This window comes from Spermophilus citellus, assembly GCF_964194105.1.
Source record: "Spermophilus citellus genome assembly, chromosome: 6".
NCBI lineage: Eukaryota > Metazoa > Chordata > Mammalia > Rodentia > Sciuridae > Spermophilus > Spermophilus citellus.
Window position 1 is genome coordinate 163,704,714 of NC_138187.1, and position 19,069 is coordinate 163,723,782.

At 58.7% G+C, this 19,069-nt stretch overlaps 1 protein-coding gene and 1 long non-coding RNA gene across 2 annotated transcripts in view; one reads left to right on the plus strand and one right to left on the minus strand.

Annotated features, from left to right (window-relative positions):
- The window catches only part of STYXL2 (serine/threonine/tyrosine interacting like 2), a 28,103-nt gene extending 24,047 nt beyond the window's left edge, over positions 1-4,056 (minus strand). The window contains exons 1-2 of the mRNA XM_081299054.1: positions 3,949-4,056; positions 3,200-3,324 (exon numbers count right to left, since the gene is read on the minus strand). Coding sequence (XP_081155180.1) covers positions 3,200-3,309 — 110 coding nt within the window. The 5' untranslated portion in view covers positions 3,310-3,324; positions 3,949-4,056. The remainder of the gene's footprint in view (positions 1-3,199; positions 3,325-3,948) is intronic.
- LOC308651655 lies at positions 3,948-17,569 on the plus strand. Its single transcript, XR_014022635.1, has 3 exons — positions 3,948-4,074; positions 4,214-4,405; positions 17,439-17,569. It is a non-coding gene; the product is annotated as an uncharacterized lncRNA (long non-coding RNA).
- Positions 17,570-19,069: the final 1,500 nt, after the last annotated feature.

Here is a 19,069-nt window from a genome sequence, read left to right on the forward strand (position 1 = left end):
TAAAAATATATATTTGACAAAGCTGCAGACTTTGATTTTTTCCTGAGTCTGCTGGTTTTTGCTGTGTGAATCCTGAGGATGTCATTAGATCCCAGATAACTAAAATGATGCTCTTCCATCCCTGTGAAGGGTCCCTCTCTGTGTCCAGGGACGCTGGCCCTAACATCTGCTCTCGGTGCCGCCTCGCTGGCTGGCCTTCTGCCGGTGATTACAGTCGGGGAAGCTTGGGTTTTCCACTGGCCACAGAGTGCCCATCCCACTCTCTCTTCTGTGACCCTGGCACCTCCTCCGACAGGTAGACAGGGGGAGTCTGTGGTCCGCCCCTTGGACCAGGTGGACCCTGTGGCGGTGGAGCACAGCAGAAGTGCCACTGTGTGACTGCTGAGTCTAGACCACGCACAGCCGATGCCCTGTGGCCCGTTCTTTCGGACGCAGCCCTTGGATCAGCAATGTGCTCTGAGGAAGCCCAGAGTGACTGCCGCGGAAAGGCCGTCCTCGGGATTCGGGCCAACAGCCCTGGTGAGCCAGAACACAAACTGCCCATCGTCCAGAGAGGCCTCTGTGGTCCCAGCCCCCAGCTCTTGAGTCACCCTCAGCCTAAAGTCACCCTTGAGATCTTCCCATTTGAGGTCTCACAACCTACAGCAGACACTAGCTGGCCAGTGTGCCTTGTCCAGGGGCCTCATGGTGACTGTGGAGGATGGCTGTTCTGTATCACGGAACCGTGAAGTCAAAAGGGACTGAAACCCTGCAGCATAAGTTTCCCACTCTCCACGATCTTTGTGTCCCTTTATTTTTGGGGCCTAACTCTTATAAATGGTAGGTAGGTTTTTATAGAAAAATGGAGCCAGACAATCTTCGGCTGTTAATTGGAGTATTTAGTCTATCCAAGTGTAAGGTCATGCCTTATGTGTCTGGGTTTAAATCTACTTCCCATCTTCTCCTTATTCTTTGTCCTGCTCTTTCTGCATTCTTCTCCTCTTTCTTTTTCCTTCTTTGATTGTGTTCCACTGCGTGTCTTCCCTGACTAGGGATATGACAGGTTGCACCTGCTGCAAACCTTTCAGCAGTCACACTGGAAATCGCCATGTGCACTCTGGATGTTCACCCACATCTACCGCTTCAGGTGCCTTTCAAGATAACTCTCAGTAACCGACAAGGAAGAAAGGGCTGAGACCTGTATCCAGACACACCTCTGGGTGTGTTCCTGACAGACGGAGTTCTCTGGCCTGCAGAGTCAGACACCTACTCAGTTTTGGAAGCCATCATGTTTTCAAAGAAACCATGTGCTTTAAAAAGGCCTCAGGTGGCACAAGCCTTAAAGCAGTTCTGAGCCCTAGACTTCCACAGGCTGCTCTGCCTGCAGAAAGACCTGCCCTCCCACCCACTTCAGCTGGGTCCCTGGAGGATAATGGACCAGGAAATGGAGCTGTGGTCAAAGAGAACGACAGGCTCTCCCCCAGAGAGCCACATCGGGCTGAACCTAGGAGATGCCCACCAATCACGTGACAGCTGGTCTCCCACTCCTCTGATAGGATGGGAGATTTCTTAGCAGTTATAGGTTGGACCATGGGTGCTATGCTCAGGCCTTTGAAGGGGACAAGCAGCAGCCCTACCTGGGAATTGGGCTGTCCATCTTGGGGGCCAGGGAGTGTCCTGTGAGTGGAGGAGCAACACAGACAGGCTTCCCAGAGGGGAGGGGTGCTATGGCAGAGCAAAGACCACTGTGAATCAGTGAACTCCTTCCCTCCTGTTCCTGGGCCACGGACCTTATTTCCCACCCCCCTTACAAAAAACAAAACAAAACAACAGCAACAAAAAAAAACGTGGCCTCATGGAATTTGGAGTTTGGTGGATGGAATATGCTGAGAAGGGACGTGGCCTTTTTCAGACCTGGCCCATAAAAGCCACCCGGGATAGTCTCTGTGGTCTCCCATCTTGCGATGTGGGTGGGCACAGTGACCTTAGATTCCTTGCTTCAAAACAGCGGCCCACAAGGCAGAAGGAGCTCCGTGCCTGGCTCTCTTGGGCCCCTGATTTGGAACGTATTAGAGTGAGAAGGAGACACCCTTGACGAGGAAGGCTGGCATGAGCCAGGGACACAGAGCGTCTCTCCCCAGCCACACAGCTGCTCCACCCTGCGGGCCCGAGATGGAGGGGGTTCTCCCAGTCCCTCCATGCTGATGGGAACCTGGTGCTGAATTACGGGAGCCGTCTGCAAGCTCCACTTGGCAAAGAGCCTTGGCCAGGGAGTGGTGAGCACCTGCCCTGCTCCCACTCTCTCCAGCAGGGAGGCCTCTGGAACCCCAGGACACAGGGACCAGCAAGACCCAGGAGGGCTGAGAAGCCCGCGGCAGGCGAATCAGAGACACTCCGCCGCCGCCACCTGGAGGTGCTCTAGTGGGGCCTTTCCTTCCCCTTTCAGAGACCAGAAGATGCGGGTTCCAGAATCTAGTGGACTGTCACTCTGACTTGGTGTCAGAGCTGCGACCGGGGCTTAGCTCTGCCGTCATTCATGGCAGAAGGGGATGGACAGGCGCACACACTACTATCTGAGCAGGCGACGAAGCACAGCATTTCTTTAGCCTCATGGTTTTTCTTAAACATTCATGCAAATTTGTCATTCTACACCATCACATCTCCTCCGTGCTTTCAATGGAAAAGAAAGCTTTGAATCACTGTCACAGAGCCAGGCGGCCTTGCCAGGAAGACGCGTGTTTATCATGCTTGGCGCCCTGCCACTCGGCCCCCGGCACGCTTATCTCCAGTTTGAAAGGTTCCTCACGGAGGCAGAGCTATTTTCGTGTGGGCCTCTGCCCCTCCTGATCCCTTCTCCCACCGTCCTCCCCACAGCCCCACCACCCTCAGCCCCAGCCCCACCCACTGAATCCACCTGCAGGGCAGACCTGCCAGATCCCTACCCACCTGCCCGGTCTGGGCCTGCAGAGCCCCTTTGGGAAGCCTCCGCTGGCCCTTCAAAGGCCACTTGTCCCTTCCCCTGCCCACTCCCCCTGTGCCCTAGAGGGTGCTATTTGGACCCACATGCCACACTGCCGTCAGCTGGCTCGTAGGTTTGCCTCCTTCTCAAAGGAGGTCACACGGAGCCCTCGACGTTGGCGACTGCCCCAGCTCAGGGGCTGGCCGTGTGCTCCCGGCCCCACTCCTCGCGCTGTGCCCTGGCCCCTCCCTGACCACTTACTGGCTGGGGGAGGGACTGCGGAGGTAGTGGGCCTGCACCGCCCGCACGGTGGCTCCGTCCTCCTCATCTGGGACCACCTGCTCTTCCTCTGGGTCCCCACCAGACGCCATGTCAGCCACCAGCTCCTGCCAGGCAGGGGAAAAGGTGGTTAGAACCAGGTTCCCAGGCTTGGGGTGGGGGGAGTGCCAGAAATGTCACCTTGGTGGGACTGGGAATGGGAAGGTCACTGCCTGCTGATACCCAGGGGTAAAGCCGGCGTGGACAACTCCATCAGGTCTCCAGAGAGTGCCCGGGCCGTGTTCACAGCCTGCAGACCTGGTGCTGAAGAAGGGCCGGCTGGGCCCCTTCCACAGGGCCAGCCCAGCAGTGAGGGGAACCGACTCCACCGTAACTGTAGCCACAGGCCCAAGGACAGTCAAATCCCCAGAGGAGATGTTCTGTTGAATGGTAGGGTGCTCCGCGTGGGCCATGGCGCCAGCCCCTCCACACACACACTCACACACACTCACACACGGGCTGGCGCACACACCTGTTGCCTGCTTGGGGAGAGGCAGGACCAGCCTCCACCAGGGAGCCTTCTAAGGCCGCAGGAGTCTGGGCCTTGGCGGAGGGGCCATCCCACAGCCTCCGAGACACTCCAAGGCCAGAAGGTGGCCCCAACATGGCGGCTGGCCCCCGACGTGTGGGCAGAGCTGCTGCCCCCTTGTTGAGCCAGGTTCATCAGGGCAAAACCAGGGAGGAGCACTTACCACCAGCCGGCCTGGGAGTCCACACCAAGGGCCGAGGACCCAGATGGAATGTCCAGAAACAGCGTCCAGTGAGAGAGACCAAGCTCTCTCCTCTCTTGGGCGACTTCTCTGAGGAGCAAGACAGCTGTTAGGAGGAAACCTTAGCCACCCTCTAAATTTAGCCTCTGGCCCCGGACTGGCAGGTCTCTGTGAGGAAGGAATGCAGGCTGGGGCCAGTCCCCAGAAGAGGCCGGCTTAACCCTTTACCTCCTGGCTGAGCCCCCAGACAGTGGCCTTCAGCTGTGGAGTGGGAGGACCCTCACTGTGGACAGAGAGGCCTCGGGAGGCAGCCTCCTCTGGGCCCTCTCCAGGCCCTCCTGCCTGGGCCTGTCCATTCAGAGTCCTTCCCCAGACGGTGGGAATCATCAGACCTAGAAAAAGAGCCTGAGTCAGCCCCCGGCATCTGAGAGAGCGGCAGGTAGGTAGGGTGAGCAGCACACTGCGGCTGAAGGGGCCACGGCCTGTGGCAGGGACGGCTGCCTCCCACCGAGGTGACAGTGTGCTCCTCCACACCCTGCCCTTACTCCAGCCCCCGCAGAAGGCCAGCTGTCAACTCTGGGTGATCAGAAATCACGTGGGCCTCACAAACATTCAATGAGCTCATGACCCACCTTCTACAGCCCCCATCACTAGGATCAGAGCCCAGAGCCCAGGGTTCTCCCCCTTCCCCACACATTCTCTAGTTACTCATCATCTGTCCATCCGTCCATCTATTTTTCTGTCCGTTTAGACACTCACTAGTTTCCTGCTGTGAATCAGCCATGGCACTTGGCCACAGTCAGCGAGGCACATAGCCGTTCTTCCTCACACACACACACACTCACACACACACTCACACACACACACTCACACACACACACACACACTTCCGTTCTTCCTCTCTGGGTGGAATAGCACCATTAGAAACTGGCCAAATGAGTGAGTGAGCTCACGGTTTATTAGGAGGAGTGAACCACAGACCCCAAATAAGCCAAGCACAAGGCAGAGGGCAGCTAGGGCCCCAGAAGAGACCAGAGTTAGGCGAGTTCAAAGGCTGGGGAAGGCAGCAAGGGGTCCGAGGAGAAGGGGCAACCCACGAGCTGGCCTTTAAGACAGGTGAAGTCACCACAGCCGACGGGGAGGGGAGGAAGTGCACAGGGAGGTGTGGACAGAGCTCTGCCCCAGGAAGTCCGAGTTCTGGGTGGGATGTCTTACTTGCTCAAAGCAAAAGTAATATAGTCTGGAAGATGGTTTTTAGGAGAACAAATGCTAGAACAACTTAACAGCCAACAAGAGAGCTGGGTTCACTTGTTAGGTTCTGCAGTCAGTGAGAGGACCTAAGCAGAGAAGTGACGATCTAAGGACCGTGTGTCAGGACAACTTGGCAATGGTGTTGTGAAATATTCGGTCTGAAAAAGTATTACTTACAATAAGAAAATTCAGTAAGGTGATCAAGTAAATTTTATTTTATTATTTTTTAAAATAATTTTTTGAATTTTTAAAATTTTTTAGTTGTTGATGTACTTTTATTATTTATTTATTTATATATGGTGCTGAGAATCGAACCCAGTGCCTCACACATGCTAGGCAAGTGCGCCGCCACTGAGCCACAATCTCAGCCCCCCAAGTAAATTTTAATAAATCAAATAAATTTTGTGTGTCAATCAAACCTACTAGCCATAAAAAGATTAATAAAATAATGTATGTAGGAAATTCTGAATTCATAATACAAACAAATATTGGCAAAAGAATCTGCAATACTTTTCACTCCCAAAAGACATTTTCCTTAATACACAAAGAGCTTCTAGAAATCAACAACATAACAGATTTAGGGGGAAATGGACTACCCAGATTCAGAAAAGGAAATTTCATACAGCAGAATTTTATGACCCATTAAACAGAAGTTAATGATGCTACATGTACTGATACAGAAAACTCTAAGGTATTTTGTTAAGTAAAAAATAAAGAAGCCAACCTCACCGCAGAATAGAGGATGTGATGCACCATCGTTTGTGCACATTTTATCACGTCTGTGGAAGAACCTGTGCCAGTGGCTGCTCCTACACAGTTGCCCCTGCTCCCAACCATCATCCTAGCAGGTGACCAGCATCTCAATTTGCTTGTACCCGAGGGGATTTCCAGGACAGTATGCCTGTGGGTTAAAAACCTGGACAGTCCCAGGGGTCACTTATCTCCAAGGTCATCCTCTGTGTTGACTTGTGTATCTGCTACTTTCCAGACTAGATTCTGCGCTGAGGGAGGGGACTCCCCATCTGCTTCCTGGCTGTCCTGGCTGCTGGGAAGCCTACTAGAACAGGAGGGAAGCCCAGGGACGGTCACCCTGGATCTTGAAGTATTTCAGCCAACGCAGGTTGCTCTTCTTCACTAGAACAGAATCCTGTCTCGAGACCATCCCCCTTTTATTGCCAGGCAACAGCTTTGTATCAGTTATAAAAGAGGCCACACCTTAGAGAAGGCCAGGACTTTGGACACTGCAGGGTAGGTGACTGGCTCCGAAGAGGGGAGGGCAGAATGCTGGGTCCCTTGGGTAGAGAGGTACAGCATGGCCCAACCCACAGGTGAGCTCACCTGCCCATCCAGCTGAGGGTGTGGCATGGGGCCAGGCCGGGCAGAGGTGGGCAGGAGGAGGGAGAAGAGCAGAGACCTCGAGCTGGGCCAGGCCCAGGCTGCTGTTCCTGAACTGGTCAGCCGGACTCGTTTAGTGCTCCCAGGGCCCGGCCGGGTCTGGGCAGAGCAGGAGCAAGACCATGGTGGGAAAGATGCGGCCCACACTGTTGACACTCTGTGCCGGTGAGTGGCCCTGACCAGTGCCCAGGGGCGGGTGAGACAGGGACTGAGGGCTGAGGGACAGGCTTTCCCAGAGCCCCCCAGGAAGGGCTCCTGCAGCACTGTGCGCTCCGCTGGGCAGAACTACGCGTTCTGTGTTTGGGTAGCATTTCCAGGCCAGTGCCTGGTCAGAGTGGTTCTCGTCTGCAGATGAGCAAGTAAAATCCCAGCCCATTGCTGGAGTAAGTCCACCTTTTACTATGTCCAAAGTAGATCCTAGGTCAGACACAAGATCTGACCACCGGGGACAGAGTCTTTGAAACCAGGGTCGTCCTGGAAAATCCAGGATGTGAATCTAGACACACTCACAACCTCGCATTTTAACCGCTGCCTTAAAGCCAGAGAGAGGCACAGTTGTAGGAGTGTCCACCTCCATCACCGAGGGAAACTGAGGCAGAGGGGTGACGTTCTTCAACCAACATCATGATCAGTGCATAACCCAGTAGAGGGCCCTTCCCAGAGGCCAAAGCTCGGCAGCTCCCGGTGCTCTGGGCATGGAAAGCTCTAAGGGGACACCCCCGATGGAAATCAGACACTTATGGGTCAGTGGTCATATCCAAACCAAGTGCTAAGCAGTGAAGTCGTTGGGGAGAGTCCCACAGAGCAGGCGCGAGTTGGAAGGAGGGATTGGCATTTGGCACCGCTGCTAGGAAGGAAGCCGACGGAGAGAGGAAGCTGGAGGTGGGAGATTTTAGGGGTACTTCAGTTCAGTGTGCTTAATCATCACCCTGCAATTCAGGAACTGTCGTGGGCTCCCGGGACCCGGTGATCATGGGGACAAGTGGCAGCCATTCCAGGAACCCCCCACGCCCTGGGAAGTGAGCCCAGAAAGCTTCCGTACAGCGCCTTCCTTTGGGCAGACAGGCTGGCCCAGGACCACCTGGGCTACCACGGGCCTCCGCTCCCTCCCTGCCCTACCTCTCAAAAGCCAGCCTGGGGGCCTATGAGCAGAGAGCCGGCTGGTGCTGGGGAGGGCTGGGTCACGGGAAAGATGAGCTCAGCCAGGACGGCCTGGTTGGCTCCTTCCTCGGACTCTCTAGTGAGCACATCACTGTGGGGGCGCCCTAGGCCCGGGAGTCTGGCGGTCAGCTCACCCCACCAGACGGGAGGATGCTTCCAGGCTCCAGGGAGGGGGCGGAAAGAGAATGACCATCCTCTCCTAGTCGGGCCTAGTTCTCTGTCTCCTGGGCCAGAACTGTCCCCTGGGGAGTTCCGAACCCTGCCCCGGGCAAGTCCCCACCTCTGTGGTCTGGTGGCCACCCCTGCATGTGAAAAAGTAATGCTGGCTGGGGAGAAGCCAGACCCCTGCTCTCCCAGGTGGGAACGAAGGGCCCTAACTGAATTGCCGGGAGCGGGACATTTCATCTCTCCCGGGGAGGCACTGACCTGGTGAACTCACCAGCAGAACCAGTTCTGGGCATGTCCTCCCACATCCTCATAAAGTGCATTCTGCCCTCAACCCCCTCATCCTCCCAGCAGCTCAGCCCAGAAACATGTGCCCGCCCCTCTCCTCCCCCACCCCTACTCTAGGGGAAGGGGCAGAGGAAGCGGCACTCTGGCCAACTCGGGACAAACTTCCCCGAGTACGAGTACACTTCCCCTGGTACACAGGGGTGGTCCGGGCAGGAGCAGGATGGGGAGGGCTTCCTGGAGGAGGCGGAGCTCAAGCTGGGCCCTTGAGGACCTGGGCCTGTTTCCCTTCTTCCTTCCTGCACTGGCTGTGCCCACAAATGACTCTGCTGATGGCTGGTGAGACAGGCCCTGGCTCAGTGGACCTCGGGCAGCAGAAGGTGTCACGTCGTCTGTGCAGAGGTGGCTCCAGCAGACTCCCTGGGAATATTTAGAAGCCAACTCGGGTCGGGTCCATCTGCTCTGTGTTGTCATAAGCCCCTGACTCCAAGCAGAGTGGGTGGGATGCTCCTGCCCTCCACCTCAGCACCCCACTGCCACCAGGCCTTGGGGACCCACCCAGCCCCTCCTCCTCAGCCGAGGAGCTGACTGTGCGAGGCAAAACCGCTTCACCTGGCTGAACCTCGGTCGCTGTCTGTGAAATGGAGAGGGCGGTTTACAGCCCCTGTGCCCTCCCTCAGGCTGGGGCTGTCGACTGGGACCCGGCGTGTGACGAGTTAAAACAGTGCCCGGCACGTCATCAGCACTCCGCCAATGCTCCTGACCACTACGGCTTTGTTGTTTGTGTGGCAAGTGCAGACACAGGAAATTGATGAGGCCCTGGTGACCGTTCATCTCAGGTCTGATCTGGCCCACGCCTGCAAGAAATGGAGTTGGAGGTCACTGTGGATGAGCCCCATGTTGTCGCCCAAAAAGCCACTCTGTGCCTGACCCTCCCCAACCTGCTAGGATAAGGCGCCAATCTGTGCACAAAATCGAGGCTCTTTCACTCCGGGAAATGTCTCAGGGGGCCACCAGACTCCAGGTCTCAGGGGGCCACCAGACTCCAGGTCTCAGGGGGCCACCAGACTCCAGGTCTCAGGGGGCCACCAGACTCCAGGTCTCAGGGGGCCACCAGACTCCAGGTCTCAGGGGGCCACCAGACTCCAGGTCTCAGGGGGCCACCAGACTCCAGGTCTCACAGGGCCACCAGAATCCATGCCAAAGGATCTGATGTGATAAGGTAGAGCTGAGGGACGTGCTTAAGGAACACGTGGGGAGGCTCCGGGAGGCCACTGATCAGCTCCGTCCAGAGCCCGTGAAGACTGTGAAGACCTGACCCCCCCCCCCCCCCACACACACACACACACACACGACCCGCCTTCCGACAACTACGGGAAGCTTCCTGGTCTTCCCCAGTTAATTAGGAAGGGTCAGGGAAGCACTGCTTTACACAGACAAACGGAGGAATCCAGCACTGCGAAGTGTCCCCGATGAGAAAAGAAGGCCTTGTCTCCTCCTTCCCCGTAAAAAGCCTCCGTAATCCCACGGTGCTTACGCGGCTGGGTCTTCACGGAGAAGGGAGTCCAAGCTGCTGACGTTCTGAGGCTGGTCAGCCTCCTTCCTGGGCCTCTGTGAGAGGCACAATCCCCAGAAGGACGGGTCTCCTGAACGTGCTGCCCCCCAGGCCCACGCTGAAGCCCCGCGATCCGTTGGCTGGCTGGCTTGGGGCGCTCCCTCAGGCATGTCTGAGCCCAGCGTCACCCACGTGTCGGCGCAGTGTCCTGGCCCAGGTTAGGCAGTCCACGGGGCTCTTCTCAGAGCTAGAGTGTCCTGTGCCCAGTGAATCTCAGTCCCCAAAGGTGTGTTTGGGCCAGAGTCAGGGGGTGTCAACGGCAGGTGCCATGGCAAGAGAGGCAGCCTGCCCTCCATCCACGCCACGGCCCTGTGTCCTGTGGCCACTCCAATCCCTGGCTCCCCAGGGACTGGGCACCAGCTGCTGGCTCCTGGGCACTAGGCAGAAGCCAGCACTCACAGATGAGGCCCTCTGTCGGTCAGAGGTGCACCCAGGGTTGGTGGTCCCAGTCCATCCCCAGCTAGTCTAGTCGTAGCCCCGGAGGCAGAGGACGTGGGGATGGTCAGTCTAACAGGGGCATGTGTTCAAGTGGGCAGGAGTGGCCCTTTAGGGAGTGGGTGATTCCCATCGGAATCACCGGGGGAGTAAAATACAGAGGCCAGCCTCCCTGACCCTGTGCAGCCAGATCCAGAGGGAGGTCGGGACTTCTCTCCGACGTTCTAGAAGTTGCCCACGTGGCTCTGGTGTGCTCTGGGTTCAGGGCTGCACTCTGGAGCCTGAGGAGAAGTGGGTTAGTGATCAGTTGCTCTCTAAGCTCAGTCTTCCTCGTCCTACCACCTCCCCGAGTGTCTGCCAGCCTCTGGTTGGTGCCTCCTCCAGGAGCCCAGCCGTGCGCATGGTGGCATGGAGACCTCGCTACGGGGCACGCTGCTGCAGCAGGCCCAGGCTAGGCTCTGGGGTCTGCCTTTCTAACAAGCTCCTGGTGGCGCAGCTGTGGCAGGACCATGGCTGAGAGGCAAGGCTCCAGGAAGGAGCTGTTCCTGTACGCGGGTGTGATCGCACCGTGCCTTGGCAGCCCAGGGCTCCTGGTGACCCAGCCACACTGCTCGCGATGAGGTGGGCGGCAGGCCTGTAAGGCTGCTCTCCTCCTCCTCCCTGCGGTGCTCCGCGTTCGTCCCCCGCTCCCCTCCACTAGGGGCTCTGCTCCTTCCTGTCTCCTCTGCAGCCTCCTTGGCCTTACCATGGGGTCAGAGCTCCTCGCGCTCAGACCCGACCCTTCCAGCTTCTCTGTGTCCACATCCGCCCCACACTCTCCTTGGCACCCGGCGCAGCTGGCTCGCAGATGCCGGCCTTCAGGCGCCACCTCTCTCCTGGGCTGAAGTCCCACGAGTCCAACAGCCCAACCCGGAGTCCCAAGTCACTTCAGACTCAAACAAAACAAACTCATGGCCTCGTCCCCCTAACCTGGTCCTTCCCAGTGACCTCGGTCCATAGGTGTCACCCAACCCATCCAGGATCAGGGGGCAGAGACCTAAGAGTCACCTGCTATGTTCACTATTGCTCAGGGGGGAAAAAAAGAATTAAAACCATTTTCTATTCCTATGTACAAAACCACCCCAAACATAGGGGCTGAAAACCATGCAAATCACTTATTTTGCTCATAAATCTACAATTGGGATGGGGCTTGGCAGTTTCAGCCGGGGTGACTTCCCTGAGGTTGGAAAATCCCCTTCCAAGATGGGCACTGGGCGGCTGGCAAGCTGGAGCTGACTCCGTTCCCCAGGGGGGTCTCCACAGGGAACTGGCTTTCTCAGGGCTGTGGCTGGAGTCCAAGAGCCAACTACCCAAGAGACAGGAAGTGGGAGGCCTAGGCCCAGAACCAGACCCGCCCTACCCTGTGAACACAGCCTGTGGGTCAGTCTCAGACCCCAAGTCAAGAGAGGGGGCTTACCCCTGCCTCTTGAGGGTAAGAGTCTCAAAGAGTCTTGGGACTAGCTTTTGAAATGGCCCGGCCACTCACGGCCCCTGTCTCTCGGCACTGGTCCCAGATGCCCACTGTGCCTGGCGAGGTTCGCTCTCACCGTCTCTGTTCATTTCCTCTGTTTCTTCTCATGTTGTTGCCGATGACTCTTAGGCTTGGACCCAGCCCACATTTGTGGACTCATGGTGTGACCTTGGAGTCCCTTTGTAGGAGGGTCTGGGGGTGGCAGCGTGCGGCCTGGCTGAAGGGCAGGACTTGCCCTAAGCTGCCGGGGTGGGGCAGGTCTGCCATTTTACCTGTGTCTTTGAGGGAATGGTTGGAGGCTGAAGACTGGGGGATGGGGCTCAGGCCCTGGCCACGCCCTTGGTGCCGTCCCACACCCTGCCGGTTGGCACCCTGGGACACACACACCCTTTCCTCCTTGACCTCTGCTCCTCCTAGCTCCTCTCCGCTCCTCCTGTTCCTCCTCCACCCCGGCTGGACGGGCCCTTCCTCCTCCCGAGGCCCCAGCTCTGTTCTCTGTTCAGTGGGTGACACTTGTGACCATGGTGGCTTCCCCTCTACTCTGTGACTACTTATTTATTACTGTCTGACTCACCGGAGGGCTGGACACCACTGGGGCAGCCACGCCTCCCTCGTCTGGCAGGGAGCCTGGACACAGGTGCCCTGCCCGTTGCTGGCTAGGTGCTGAGGGACAAGCACCTTCCCTCCGACACCCCTGGGTGACGGGCGGCTTGCCCTCCTGCCTCCCTCCTGCTGGTCCCCCCTCCCTGTCTCCCCAGGCTGCCTCTGCTCCTCTCCAGGGGTCACATTCTTGGGACACTAGCTTCTCTCCAAGGGTGCCTGCCTCACGTCTTTCCCAGGGCCTGGTGGGGGAGGGGTGCAGAGGGGACCCTGTGGGCTGAAGGAGCCCTGTTGTGCCCCTCCCTCGCAGCTGGCACCTGTGTCTAGCAGGAGCTGGTGCCCTCATTCTGTATGGGAGTTCCCGCCGGGGGACAGTCCGTGTGTGGAGAGCACATTGGGGTGGAGGGGACGTCTGGTGGCTCTCTCACCTCCCCTGCTGAGAGCGCTCGGCCTGGGGCCTCCTCCCTGCTGCTCGGCTGGCGTGGTCCTTGCCCAGACCCTGGAGTGGCCTCTCTGCCCAGGGCACCGATGGTCCCTCCTGGAGCCCTCCTCTTCCTGGGCGCTCCCCTTTCCTCGCCGCCCGGTGACCCGCCCTGGGGAGTCAGGGGCCAGAAACTCCTGGGGAGCACAGCCCTGCCCCAGACTGCGGCTCCTGGTTGGGACCGTCACAAGTTCCCTGGGAGAGGGGCGTGAGGGGTGGACGGGCCACCTCCTCCCAGGGCCAGGCTGGTCCTCCCCGTGAGGCCTGCTCCTCTGGCTCCTCCCCATTCCCCGTCTTGTCCTTGCTGGGAGCGCCTTCCCGGGAACCTCGGGCCACCCAAGGCTCTCCATCTTGGTTTGGGGACTTAAGGACCTTCAAGGCCCTTCGCAGGCCTCTGGTTTCAGCTTTGTCACCTTCCGGGTCACGAGCTTCTTGACACCAAGGCGGCCCCCAGGTGTCCTGGTCTTCACCTCCTGCTTGGCGTCGAGGCCACCAGAGTACTGTGAGGAGCGTGTGGGGAGTAAAGTACTCCAGGAAGAGACCCAGGGTGCCGTGGTCCCCAACCCAAGGATGACTGGCACTAACCCTGGGTTTGTTCCGTGGGGGTTGGTGGTGTTGTATGGATGGCTCTGCAGCCGGCTTCACTCCTCATCTACACCAGTTTGACACAGTGCACTGAGCCCGGGGCCAGGCCAAGGCCCAGCTCTAGGGAGCCTTCTGTTGGACTCTGCCCCCTTCACACTCGTGGGGAGCCCTGGGTTAGGCTGCTGCTGATGGTGACCTCTGGCTGCTTCCCAGGCAGGGACTGTGCCCAGGTCACTCACCCACCAGGACTAATTGGCCCCCAGCTCTGCATAGACAACTTGGGGTTGAGCCAGCAAGTGGGGGGCTCAAGAGAAGTCTGGGGCACGGAGCTGGCACAGAGGGACATGCCACCTGTACACGCAGACCCACATGGCATGAGAGTCACACCCACGGGCGATGCTCGCGGCCTGACGCAGTTCAGAAGGGTGGCCTGCAGTGAGGGCCGAGCGGTCCTGGGGGCTTTCTGGGCGGGGGCCAAAGCCAGGACCTGGGAAGAAATTCACTGAATCGATCTAATTTGTGGATCCTAAGGATCCGTGTCGATCAACATCTCAACGGGTTTGTTCAAGCCGCCAGTCCCTGACCCTCTCACTGACCCTTGCTGCCGGCTTGGGAGCCCCTGGGGACTTCCCACCTGGGATGCAGAACACCTGCCTGCTTCTCCCTGGGGAGCTCTTCTCAGCCAGAGCCTGCGTCTCGCCTGGGGCCGCTGGTCCCACCTGGCCCCTCGCATCTCCTCCCCAGCCGAGGAAGTGGTTTCTCTGAACAAATGGATCTTCCTGATGGAGGCCCTGCTGGCCGGTTCCCCAGGGCCCCCTAATGCGCTGTGGAGGCCTCAGCAGCAGTCTGTCGAGCGTTTCATTATCCTCCTTCGAGGTACTCCTTTCTGCTTGGTCTCAAGAGACAGTTTACTATCTTCTTAACAAACCTTCATTATTTGCAAGCCACCGTGGAGGCCTCAAGCTGGGCCTCCACACCCTGCCTCCTCGGGTGGTTAGGTGACTCTTGTTCTGTCTGGGGCACCTGGCACACTCCACGTCCCCTCTCGGGCTCCTCGGGTCCTCTGTTTTATTGAGGTATTTTCCAGGAGTCCTTGGGATCTTCGTTTCCGGTGGCGAGCTCCGCGCTCCCTCAGCCTAGTTCCCCGTGGCTCCTTCCTAGGCTGCCCAGGGCATTGCTGCAGCCCCCCCCCCCCCGCGTGCCCAGGGCATTGCTGCAGCCCCCCCTGCGTGCCCAGGGCATTGCTGCAGCCCCCCTGCGTGCCCAGCCTGGGCTGAGCCGGGTGAGGCGCAGTTGCAGGGTGGCAGCTGGAGAGCAGAGCTGGGCCGGGATAAACAGCCACTGAGTCCCAGCGCCCTCCATCTTTCCTTTCCCAGCGCTGGGAGGGAACCCAGGCCTGGCCCTGGCTGGTGCCAGGCAAGTGCTCTGCCGCCCAGCTGCAGCCCTGCCCTGCAGCAGCCCTGGGTGAGAGGCGTGGTCTCCTACCTTACTGTTGAGGAAACTGCGCACAGAGAAGTTCATGAGGCTGAGGAGCGACACAGCCAGGAACAGGAGGATCCGCGGGAGAGTGAGGGGCCTCCTGGAGGAGGCTGCTGGCCAGCCCCCCACCAAGCCCTGCAGCAGGAGGAGCTCAGGCCCTGCTCTGCCGGCCGCCTGCCCCTGGGGAGACACGATGGTCATTAGCACCTACCAACTTGGCTCAGCCTGGGAAGGAAGGAGAGAGGGGACCCAGAGCAGGAAGGAGACTTCTGCAGCAGGAGGGGCGCAGGTGGAGCAGCACCAGACGGGGTCGGGGAGGCGGCTCTGGGCAGCGGGAAGGTGCCCCCACCATCCCCCTACAAGGAAGCAGAAAGGGGGCAGTTGGAAGCTTCTAGAAAGGAATCTTCCCCCTTCCCAGTTTTCCAGTCATGGATCACCTGTCCCTCCTGGTGACTTTGGCACATCCGAGTGGGGACCAAAATGTCCCACAGAAGAGAAAGTGAGGGACAGTGGTCCTGAGGCCTGTGGGAAGGAGTGAAAGGAACAGGTGAGGATCATGGAGAATGTGTCACCGTGACCTCAGAGCAAGGGCAGTGTCTGAGCCCGGGAGGGGCTGAGGTTCCCCCAGGCAGATAACCAGGTGGCCTTAGGCACAAGGTTCTCAAGCCTGTCTGGGGCAGAGGGGAGCGTGAGCGAGCCCCAGGGCTGGGACCAGTCCTCTAACACCCTTCTCAGGTTTACAGTCTACCTGCCGCCCTTTTCCTTTTCGAGTTCTTTCTCATCCATTCCTGTCTTCCCTCACAGATCTATTAGCATAAAAGGATCTAACTCGCTGTTGTCACCATCTCTAAGATTGATCTGTTCTCTGGTTACAATCATTAGCCAGTCCTTTCGAGAGCTCACCCGATGGCGGTGGGTGGTTGTCTTCTGGGATCAACTCAGGGGCACCGCGGCAGCAGCTCACGGCCGGCCGGGGAAGGAGAGGTGTGTGCTGTGGAGTAGCAGCTCTCATTTGCTGAGCGCCAATTTTGAGTTAGGAACCCCTAAACGAAGTCTGCGTTTCATGTCACTTAATCCCATACAATCCACCCCCAAGTGAGGACCCTGTGGCAAGAGAGCTAAGTGGACTGCCCAAGGTCGTGCTTTGAACAGAGAAGGGTCTGGAGCCCTGCGGAGGCCCTGACCCAGAAGCCCTGCACTCAGCTCAGCTCTCTGCCCCGACTTCCCCCGTGGCCGTGGAGGGGGGTGTGATAAGCGTGGTGGGGCGCAGACCAGGGGATACAAAGTCAAAGGGCGCTTCGGAGTTAGAAGAGGGAGGGCCGGGGGAGAGGGTGGCTGCCCTGCGGGAGGCGAGGCTCGCTGCCTCAGCCCTGCGTGTCCTGTATCTGGAGGTGACATCTCTGCCAGGTGTGTGAAGCCCGAGAGCCGAGGGGTCCAGACCAGCGGTGGACGCTGCTGCCCCGCGGTTCCCAGCTGCTTCTTGGTTTCCCTCCTGCCAGCAAGAGTCGTCCTTGGAGTTTGGTCATGGAATCAATCCTATGTGTGAGCCCATTTCATGTCCACAGACTGTGCCCCAGGGAGATGACCACATGGTGGGCAGAGCAGGGGCCTGGTCCCCACCGTAGGCACATATTAACTATTCGAGGGGGACGGAAGAAGGCAGGTGAAGTTCTGGGACAGGAGGTGGATCCTGTGGTCCCGCCCTCTGGGGCTGCCTGTCAGATGGCCGTGCTGCCTGCTGGCCAGGTGCTGGCTGCTGTGGCTGGGTCAGCTGCTAAGCAGAGCACATGGCCTGACGTCCCTGACCCGGTGGCAGGGGTAACAAGTCTCTCCTGTCAAGGAAACTGGGAGAATACATGAGAGAACTGCAAGATGCCTACAGGGGGCTGAGCCGCCAAGCTATGGTAAAGCTGGTGCGGGAGTGACGAGCGGAGAGCCCTGGCAGTATCGTCCTGTGTTCCCCCCTCTGGCTGCTGGCTGGATCCTGACCAGCAGAGATGGAATTGAAAGGCACTCCCGGGAACACCCTCATCCCTTTACTCTCACCACACACATCAGTTAGTAGATGAAGAAGTCCCATGGGAGGCCAGCAATGTGTGTCGAGGTCTCCTGTGACCAGGCACCAGGAAACATGGATGCACGGTCTCTTTTCTCATTTCCCCAACAGCTCTGGGAAGTCAGAATGAAGACTCCTATTTTACTGATGAGAAAATGAGGCTTAGAAAATCTGCGGAGATGGGAGGAGGTGGGGCTGAGGGGGCAGCCAGGCTTGGCCACTGGATGCACCAGACCTTTTTGTGATGCTGCGGGGTGGAGATGCATGGACCAGGCACAGGCGCTGGCCTCCCGGCCCTGGAGGACAGCGGAGGTCCTTGGCCACCATTGCTGTCGTGGCAGCCGTTCCCGTGGCCATCAGGACAGGAGGGCTGGGCATTCTGGCAGAAGTCCCATGCCGTGCATGGTGACGTCCACGTCATTACCTTTGCATGGCTTTCCTGCTTTCTTTCCAGTCTGGGTGACCGTCAATGCCATCTCTGTGGAAACCCCGCAGGAAATTCTTCGGGCTGCCAGGGGAAAGAGTGCCACCCTTCCGTGCACCTACCACACGTCTGCCCCTGACAGAGAGGGATTGATTCAGTGGGACAAGCTTCTCAGGACTCATTCGGTAAGACTCCATGAAAGGCCGGAGCATCACGGGGACGGGTATCACCTGACCGTGACCCCTCGGAAGGCCAACAATACAAGGTCTTCTGATACCATCCGCAGAATCAACTGCACCTGCGGGGGCGGGGGGCAGGAGCAGGTGTGTCAGGTGAAGGACGGCTGGAGTACATCATCTTCATTTTCAAAGTCACCTGTCCTCAGATCTCTCCATTGGCCAGTCTCGCATGACCCGATGGTTCCCGTAGAGTCAGTCCTCTCTTTGATTCGCATACTCCTCACTCTAAGGCCGGGTCATTTGATGGGGCCCTCCCCATTGAAAACCTGTTCCCCCCTCACCCCTGTTCTAGCTACACGGCTCCACACCCTGGTCCCCCGGGACCGTGGCACTGTCTGCACGTGCTCCTCTGCCCCCGTGGCTTGCTTTCACCCCCACAGTCAACTGAGCTCACCCGTGTTTCCACTATTAGCCTTTGGGACCCAGAGGCCCCCCAGCACCCGGGCGGTCTCGCCCTGGCTCTCTCCAAGCCCCCCTGGTCCCTTTGAGTGACACCACTAGGCTTGCCATTTCTCTACTCCTTCACTGGGTGGCTTTATCTAGCCTGCGAGTCGGAGAACACCTGCCTGTCACTGCCCCCAAACCCTCAGCCAGCTGTGCTCGCCGCCCCGGGCTGCTGCTGGCCTGCTCTTCCGGTCATCCTCGGACACGCCAGGCAGCCCCTGTGGAAACGGAGTCAGCAGTTCTTCTTACAGCACCCCCTTCCTCCCGTTTCCTCTTTGGGAAAGGACACCGACCCTGGAGGGCTGCCCACCCCCCCCCCCCCGATTCTAAACCCTCTCCAACCCTGGGGCCTGCCTCTTCCACGCTCCACCCCGTCACCCGAGTGTACCACCACGACCTGGTCTGGGGCCAGCGCCTTCCACCTGAGTTGTGGGACTGTTTTCTTGGTGGACCCCCTTTCCCCTTCCAATTCATTCTGTACCCCACTCCTAAAATCTGAGACTCTAGTGCCTTCAAGGTAAGATGCAAGCTCTTCAGCCCCACACAGGCGTCCCCCAGGGCTGGCTTGGCAGGGGCTCCAGAGCTCAGGTCCAGAGCCAGGTGCCCAGCTGGAACCCAGCTCTGCCGCTTCCCAAGCCACGCGGCCTGGGAAGAGGCCTGAGCTCGGGGTGCGCTCTGCCTCACGGGATGCAGCTGGAACCCTAAGATCCACCACGTGGGGTGTGAGCTGACACACGCCAACTGCCGGGACGCAGCCAACGTGGGGCGGGCAGTGCCCAAGGAGCAGCCGCCACTGGCCTCCCCCGCCCCCTCCCTGCCATCCTCCCTCCAGCTCCTTCACACTGACCACCGACTGGTCCGTTTGCCCCGACGTCCACTGGCTCCTCCCGGCACAGCCAGCCCCAGCCCTCCGCTGGCTAGTTCTCTGTTATTTTTCAGGATTCCTAGCCCCTCTCTTAGGAGGCCCCCGAGCTCCAC